Source organism: Ciconia boyciana, chromosome 7 (genome assembly GCF_034638445.1).
Source record: "Ciconia boyciana chromosome 7, ASM3463844v1, whole genome shotgun sequence".
Taxonomy (NCBI): Eukaryota; Metazoa; Chordata; class Aves; order Ciconiiformes; family Ciconiidae; genus Ciconia; species Ciconia boyciana.
Genome location: NC_132940.1, coordinates 11,453,306 through 11,462,249, shown reverse-complemented (window position 1 = coordinate 11,462,249; position 8,944 = coordinate 11,453,306). Strand labels below are relative to the sequence as shown.

Below are 8,944 nucleotides of genomic sequence, written 5' to 3'. Positions count from 1 at the left end.
AAATTGACACAGTGCATGAGAATATGCTCAGCCTTTGTCAGTCACATTTATGCTTCATGCTCTGGGCACTGTAGTATTGCTTAAGTCTGACAGACTAATATCAAACCCTGTTCCTCTACCTAGTAGCAAAGTCATGAAGAGTATAAAGAGTACTTTACTGTTGTGACATGAAAACTAAGTGTTAGTATCCCCATTTTAACAGAGCTGTAAAACACCTTTAGGAATTGAGATGTCTACAGACAGATCAGTAGACAGAGCTTTCAGAAGTGCAGACTGCATTGCTTTCAGGTCTCCTGATGACTATACATAAGAACAGTAGACAGTATGCTCTTTCCACAAGTTTAATTGAGTTACAAAAGGATACCACTGCTCTATATGCAACACATGGCTAACCACATACACTGCATTGTCACTAAAGTCACAGGGCTTGATGTACAGATATTGATCATTAAGATTTTCTATGAAGGTGGTGTCAACAGGACAAACTTTCCTTCAAGTAAAAAAAGTTACTGTCTATACCTATAGCATGATCCCTTGACTCAGATGCAATGACTTAGTCAAAGTTCAGTAACTGATGCTTGCTCTTTACGTAAGGCATACTAATTTCCACTCAGACTGAAAGTTTATTTCTGCTTGGAGAAATACTCTTTACTTTTCTGAACATCAGGCTTGATTGTGTCACTGCCAGGCTTCCAGCCAGCTGGGCACACTGAAATGATAAGAATGTTTAAGTATTACCAGCTGCTCCTGCAGAACATGTTTTACACAACATTAAAGCAAACTAAGAACTCAAAACATGTATACCTCTTTGCAACATACAGAAGGTGCATTATTCAGTGTTGCTTTTTTTTTTTTAATTTATTTTACTCATTTCCATTTGTTCACTAGGTAGTAGCACCCAAGAACCATGTGTTTGTCCATGGAGCAGTGGGCCCTTTACAGATGCACCCCTCCCCACCCTGCTTAAAAGCTTCATAGAAGCTTGACAGCAACGTAACACCAACTCCAGCAGCCTGGGTCAGAAGGCTTTACAACTATTACAGTACACTTATCTCCTTGGATCCAGTCAAGTCTATATTCTCCTTATCTTTAATCAATCCTAATCCCATTCTCCAGTTTAATGGGGAGGGGAAGATGAGTTTAGCTGTCTCTAGTTCCCCTATCTGGCTATCAAAAGGCCACCAAGATGCAGAGGTTGCATGGCCCCAAAATTGCAGTGAATCCTAAGCAGCATTTTTTGGACATAGCCTTCCTTGTATACAGCCATGCAAGGCTTAATGCATGCTCCACACAAGACTGGCCCTTTTAGCAACACTCAGAAGCTGAGAATACTATAGCTACACACCTTACTCTGGTCTATCCTTGTTTAGATGAGACTGCCATCCTAGTTCTGGAGGAAAAGCTTTTGACTACTCCAGGGCATAGTAAACCCCAAAAGGCTTAATTTGCATGACATGTGACTGCTCCATCATCAAATTCGGGATGTCTCCTCAGCTGACAGAGGATGGCATACAAGTTCAGAAACGCTGACTCTCTTCAGGCTATGGCATAGCCACAATAGCAGCTTGTTTTAATAAAATCTGCCATTGTTTTACCAGTTCTGAAGCAAGTTAAGTATGACCAACACATGTCATTAACTAATGACAGATGAAGACTACTAATACCTACACAGCAATTTTGAGTTTCCATAACCTGGCTCAAACCTTTCATCTGCAGTGCCTTTTTTTTTTTAATTCCTGCAGAAAAGCTACCAGCCTCAAGCATCTTATCACTCTTGAACTATGGGGAACAAAGACTCATCCATTCTCCCCTCACTACAGTTGTGTCTGTGTGTACTGAGGCCAGAGAGCAGCAGGCTTTCTGGGAATTCAAATGCTTTGTCTAACAGACTGCATAAAACATTGCATTAGTACTGACAGTCTCAACCTACCAAATCTGAGAGCAGAGTCTAAGTTATGCTGACCCTTGCAGGCTAAGTTAATTACATGTTCTTCATTTCTGCCTCAAGTATTTTCTGTGTCTAATTGAAAGAGAGAAAACTGCTATGTACTCAACAAGACATCTGGCACCAAATTGATTTAAGTGATATTTCAACATTAGCAAGTAATCAACGGACAATTAACTGGAATAGAATAAATATAGCACTATGGTGTCCTTCAATAAATAGCTTTACAGAACCAGCTGCATTTCAAGAGGCACAATTACTTGCTGTGCACAGAAAGATACATGTACTTAGTACCTTTCAGTAAACCTTGATTTAACCTGCCTAGTTAATACTGTTCTCTAGAAAAAACATTTAATATTAGAAAGAGGAAGAACTCTCACCTTCTCCATGTTTATCTGTAAACTGGAAGGCCTGGACAAGTCTGAGGGTTTCATCAACAGAACGGCCAACAGGAAGATCATTGATTGTTATCTGCCTCAAGATCCCCTTCTCATCAATAATGAACAGACCCCTAAAAAAAGACAGCCCTAAAGTTAAATGCAGCTTTTGAAAGAACAATTAGACTGAAGCGTGTTTCAAAAACTCAAGTTCAGTATTTCATTATGGCAGCAAGTTGTCATCTAGTATTACTGATGTCTTCCTAAAAAACTAATACCTTTAGTGCATGCATAGCACAAACATTAGCAGTTGGAAGCCTAACATTCAGCAGAAACTAGGAGGGACAAGAGGTAAGTCAAAACACTAATGCAGGAAAGCAACACTTCCTATTTAAGAAAGATACTAGTGGAAAAACAAAATGGAAAAGAAACCCAAGGAAAAAGTTGGAGGAGAGGCATTCTTACATTCAAAGAAAAACTACACACACCATTCTCAAAATAAACGCAGCAATGGCTCATCAGTTAGTTCTCCAAAGTCATGTTAAGAGTTAGCGGAAGTTTGGCTCCCTCCGTAACTTTAACTGAACAGTCAACTAAGAGATAAGGCTTGGGTTTTAATTAATCTGTACTTTAACAGCTAGACTAAGTACCTGTAATCACCTTCACAACTATGTAGGTCTTGCATGACCAATGTTTGCAGAAGCTCACCTGCAAGAGACTCCTGCACTGTAATTGTAGGTAATTAAAGGGAAGCAGCAAGCATTTAATCTAAGCTTACCAAAACCATGTAAAGTCTAAACGCTAAGGAGAACCAAGTAGCATCTCCCCTTGTAGGAGTGTTTGATAGCTTGAAGTAGTTTACTAGAATAGCTAATAGTTTATTAGAATAGCTAATAGCTTCAGCTTGCTGCAAGTGTTCAAGTATATGCAAACTCTGTGTTCATGTGACATGCTCCATGTATTGGAACATAAGACTTTAACAGCAAGTTTACCTTCTCGCATATTACCTGTATGCAATACCTTCATCCTCTTTAAGTACTCCATATTCTTTGGCAATGGCACGTTTTGTGTCAGAAATCAATGGAATTTTCATAGTACCCAAACCACCTTGTTTCTTAGGAGTGTTGATCCTAGAAGAAGTAAGTTTAAATGTTAAAGATATGGACAGATCAGAATAAAGTATAAGGTACAACAGAAGCTGATCCTTTCTGCAATATCATACTCAGTCTGCCACGAGACAACAAAAGAACTGAACAGTATGCTCAGTTCTGTTCAGAAGCACCTGGCACTACCAACACTTCCCAAGTGCCTTTATTTGATACTTCAATAAGCAAGTTTGAATACACTCAGGATTCAGTTCCTGCAAGAACTGAGACCAGGCCAAACATCCCATTAGGTTAAAAGGCTGATTCTTACCAGGCAAGGTGACAGAAGTGAGAGTCAACAGATGCTCCAATTACTTCACAGTTAATTTTCTTGAATTCATCAGCTCTGTCACTGTATGCAATAATTTCAGTTGGACAGACAAAAGTGAAGTCCAGTGGGTAGAAGAAGAACACAACATATTTTCCTGGAAGAGCAGTATAACCAGTTAATCTCTTACCTTTATAAGAGTTGTCATATTCAGTATCAACCATTCAAATACTGGATAGAGGAGAAAGGGCTTGATACAACACTACCTTTGAAGATTAAATGGCAAACTACAGATGCCTCTATTTTAAGACTGGCTATGTAGGTGGCAAGCCCATAAAGCACCCAGGGGATCTACACTTCAGCCAAATACCATCTACAACAGTCTTCAAGGCCACTCTACAGCTAATAACACAGAACCCTACCCGACTGAAGTCTCCAAAACCAGACTGTCAAATTTGACAGGGAACACCTGTCTCCTGGGTCTACTCCCATAGGCCTGCCCAGAGTACACCTAGTACCCACACTAGAAGACCCTATAGCTGACGACTAACAGAGTGCAGGAACGCCATGGGTCTGAAAGGCTACAAGCCAAGGAGACATTTTAATTGAGTGGGTGACTAGCCTATACCTACTCACCACCCTCATGCAGCCTGAGAGCCACACCTTCATTAGAAATGCCTTTCTAAAGCCATCCACATTAGTACTTGAATACTTCAGGCTTTACCTTTGATTTTAGCAAGCTTTTTTGGCAAGGCAAACATTTCACCAGTACTCTAGAGAAAGGAACTTCATTGGTTAGAGGAAAGAATCTACTTTCCATTGACAGCCTACAAGAGAAGGTTTTGCTGTCCACATAGTTTGGAGATGTTACATCAGTCTCATAGTATGATAGACAGGACAAATAAGCCTGATCCAAGATTACAGTTTAGAGGAGTTTTATGGTAATTAGCAGCAATTATCATAGCTGGGACATTCAGCCATGCTGCTGACAGCTTCCCAAGCTTAGTCCAGCCATCACTGAGAACCACTGCACAAGTTGTGTAGTTCAGTCTACTGCCAAGTGGTCACTATTACTTCAAAACCAAATAAATATGTGTCCTTAGATGCCCTCCACTCCTGCATATGGCCAGATTATATCTGTGTAATTAGAGAAGCACATAAGCTTACCTTTATAGTCAGAGAGTTTGATGTCTTTGAATTGTCCATCTGGCATTACAGCCGTGGCAGTGAAGTCAGGGGCTGGTTTTCCAATGAAAGCCTTTCCTGAAGACATCTTGATTTTATCTAGGTAAGAGTTAATAACAACACAGTTTAGATAATAGTACATTTGCACCTGGAAGTAAGCATTTATTCAAGGCATCTTACCAATTTAGGTTGAACACCAAAGACAGTTTATCATCACTTGGTCTTGCAACACATGACTTAAGAGTGAAATTAGTTTTAACTTTGTCACCTGGGTAGTCTGGTCAAAACACTAGCATTTTTTGTCCCCCTGAAATAAGCAACACAGTAAGATGCAGTTCAATAATCACAGCCTAGATATCTAGACCATATCTAGACCAAGCCACTACACAGATTACTAGCACTTCAAGATCTATGGCTCATTAGCCTCCTAATGATACAGTAATGGTTATCTTTGACCAGCAACAGCTCACCACAGTCTGGAACAGGGCTAGCCTTCTAGAGTTTTAGCAGTATTCAGTAAGTCTTCCAGTTCCACTTGGTGAATGAGTTAGAAAGTCTGGGTTTTAGCACTTTTGATGAGGAGACCTTTGTTCAAGTTTACAAGGGAATTTAAGACCTCAAAACTTTTTCTTTTGGAATCAACAGCAGATAAAGAACTTTTGTTAATCCCCAGAGAACAGTGCTCTGCATAACTACACTTTAGCCTTTCAAACAATTAAGCCTTGTTTTATTTGCAACTAGAAAGAGTCATGGTATACATGGGAATCATATTCTATGTTCACAATTAAAAATTTCACCAAGTCTTAAACCTGTACAGCCAGGTTGCTTCACACCCCCCCCCCCCCCCAAGTCTACTGAAAAAGAGTAAGAGGGTACACAAGGACAAGAAAGCTCTACTGGCTGCCTGCCCTAAAAACTAGTCATTTGTAATACACCCTGTGCAGTATTTTTGCTCAGTCTGAGAATGCAGTATTTGTGTACCACTTCAGAATTCCATTTACTTCCAGAGCATAATCTTTCAAATAGGTAACTTCATGAAACTTGTTTCTTCAACTCAAAATCTTCTTAAAAGTGATTTCACTTAAGTCATACCCTGCTACAAGCACTAGCTGCCTTAGAGAAAAAAAAACTCTGAAAGGTTAGCATGAGTCTCATGTTGCTAAGGAAAGATGAGATTCAAGGATTCTTCCAAGTCCTGCCTGAAAGACACTAAGTCCATTCTAAAAAAGGTTGAGAGCACCTCATTTCTTGGCTCCTTCCCCCTTGCCAGACACTTTCTTCCTGGAGAACCAGCCCCTAAGTCAAACACTTAGCCTTCAATTTAACAGTTTAGAGACTTTTCAGTAAAAGTTTTACCTTTGAAAGTTTCTCTTTATACCCTGACAGTATATAGACAGTCATCATCTACCTCTCAGTTTTCATTTTGAGAAGTGTCAACCTGTTCAGTGTTTCTACCTGCCTTTTGCAACAAAGCTCTTTATCCCTACGCTCATCCAACGGTTTAGTCTTCAACTGCAGCAGACTGGGATAAGTCTTATGAATGAAGGTGGCCAGAACTACAGAGTATTCATAGGATTGTACTGAAGCAGTCTGGCAGGAAGACATCAATAATCCCTCCGCCCAACATCACAGGTAGCCATGACTGCAGGCACAATTCCAAAACTGCAGCCCTAAGAGGGATGGGGGGACAGCCACTGCACAATATTCCTTTGAGATGCCTCCAACTAGTGAGTTTTATCTTACAAGAGCTGTTTTGTCTGCAGTGCATGACCCCACATTTTGCCACCGAATTACATTCTTTTCCATTACTCAAGCTCAAGGTCACCCTTCTGCTCAGTACTATGCCAGTCCTCCTATATTTGTGCCATCAGCAATCCCCTGAGTATTTTACTAGGTATTCAACGTCAAATAAAAGCTGTCAAACTGCTCTTTGATACTTCCCCTTTCTAAACTACAAGTTATTGCCCCCTTTTTAGGTAACATGGAAATCTTTAATATTGACAGGAGATTTCAGTTGCCTTGTACTGCAAGGGAACCATCTGCTTTCCTCCGAGCACCTACTGCGACCTGCCAACATTTCTGCTTTTTCGTGCGGAGTTAGCATGTGTTCTCACATGTTCTGCTGGGATTTTTAGCCACAGCATTTCCTAACCTGCAGAGGAACAGACCACAGGCTCGATGTTATTTCCTTTCATTCTAGAGGAAAGGAGAATGGACGCTGCAAATCAAGTACACTCAAATCAGGTCAGAGTATCTTTCTGTGGCTCATAGCTGCACACGGGCTCAATTATCTTCAAATTATAATTCTAATGAGCCAGGCGCACACTCTTAACTAGCTATTCATACCTTTAGGATATCCTGAACAAAAGCGAAAGGCCATTTCAAAGCACATCATCAGCCTTCCACTTTGCTACCTTCAGAGCGTCACAAAATTGCGGTTAAGCTACTGAGTTGCGGTCAGAAAAGAGCGATATTGCCACACATCTCCTCGGCTCGAGTATACCGCAGCCCGGTACACGCAGACCACGAAACGCGTTTTGCTGAAAAAGCCCTGAATCGGGTCCAAAGAATTCACCTGCGCAAAAGCCACCACGCCGCTCTCAGAGGGGACATCTGCCCCCCTGCGTGTCCCCACCGGGGTGAGCCCGGCGCTTTTTGTTTTTAAAGACTTCGAAGCCGAAAGCCGACACGCTCGCCGGTCGCTGACCGTCGGGCCGAAGCCTCCAGCCCGGCGGGGCGGTGGGTGCGCGGGGCGAGGCTGCAGCCCGGCTGCGGCTGCCCCTCGGAGATCGCCCCGCGGCTCCTCCCCGCGCAGCGCGGCGGGGAGAGCCGATAAAGGCAGGCGCGTAGGAAAGAGTTACCTGCCCTCGCTCTCGCACACCCACACCACCCCCTCCCTCCCCCAAAAAAAGGGGGGGAGAAGTAAACCAGGGAGGAAGGCGGCTGCCCCAGCAGAGCGCTCCTCGGGGGCGGGATGCGGAAAGCAAGAGCCCGCCCTGCGCGCTTCGCTCAAGACCCCATCCGCGCAGAGGGGGAGGGGAAAACAAATTAAAAAAATTGTGAAAAAACGCACAAGCGAAAGCAACGTGCAAACCCCCAATGAACACACGCGCGCACACCCCCCTCCCCCTCCGACACTGCCCCGCGGCACGCACACTCCCCCCGCCGCCGAGACGGCCACGGCTGCCCCCGCACTCACACAAAGAGCCGAGCAGCTCCGACTCCCCAGCAACAGCGAGGCCCACACTGCGGCAGCCCCCGCCGCACCGCCCCTTTATATCCGCCCCGATCTCGCGAGGAGACGGAGACGGAGACGGCCACGGCCACGGCCGCCCCTCCCCACCCGCCGCTGGCAGCGCGGCCGCTTGCAAGGGCAGCATGACTTGGCAGATTTGCACCCATCGCCGGCGGGCTGCTCGATAGCGGGCGTTCACCACCTTATCTAAACGGAGACGCTGCCCCGGACTGTTGAAAGCAGCAAAAGAATTTGAGTACATGGAGATAATTCTCTGGATAGTGTTCTGGGAGGTGCCGGGGAAATACCCGGTGTAGTGGTTGTAAACGGTTAATGGGAAGGTGATTCAGATGGCTTGTTGCAAGAAATTACTTCCTTAATGCCTTAATATAAGAAAGCGGTAATTATTAGAAGTCATCAAAGAGGCAGAGGATACACAGAATTTTGAGGGAAAATAAGAGATGACTGGCATGTCAGTTTGGTGAATGGGAGTTGACCATTGACTTCATTATTAATGGAATCAGACCTATTAACAAAGCAGTATGCATTCACAGTGTTATATACCTGTGGGGTCAAATCTTTATCTTCTCGCTCTGTATTATCAACTGGCTCCTCAACCTAATACTAATTCCCAAGGCTTTCATTGATTCTTCTCCATCATTGGGAAGACTGATCCAAGTCATACAAGTCAGCAAAAAAGCTGAAAACTAAATTAAGTGTAACCTCTGAGCTTCGGGGGTAGCATGGAAACACTTGGAAGATACAATATTCAAGGAGTTTTGACTCATT

The 8,944-nt window shown here is 43.2% G+C and overlaps 1 protein-coding gene across 2 annotated transcripts; it reads right to left on the bottom strand.

Annotated features, from left to right (window-relative positions):
* Positions 1 to 327: 327 nt before the first annotated feature.
* Positions 328 to 8,280, bottom strand: PRDX1 (peroxiredoxin 1). Of its 2 annotated transcripts, none has more exons than XM_072867588.1 (6): positions 8,120 to 8,280; positions 4,903 to 5,019; positions 3,739 to 3,892; positions 3,330 to 3,452; positions 2,326 to 2,456; positions 328 to 709 (listed from the first exon to the last, which is right to left on the bottom strand). In XM_072867588.1, exons 2-6 carry the CDS (start codon positions 5,006 to 5,008, stop codon positions 624 to 626), a joined length of 600 nt encoding a protein of 199 aa, XP_072723689.1. In that variant the 5' UTR covers positions 5,009 to 5,019; positions 8,120 to 8,280; the 3' UTR covers positions 328 to 623. The 2 variants fall into 2 exon arrangements, with proteins under 2 accessions (XP_072723689.1, XP_072723690.1); XM_072867589.1 differs by lacking the exon at positions 8,120 to 8,280 and adding an exon at positions 5,101 to 5,119.
* Between the last annotated feature and the right edge of the window lie 664 nt (positions 8,281 to 8,944).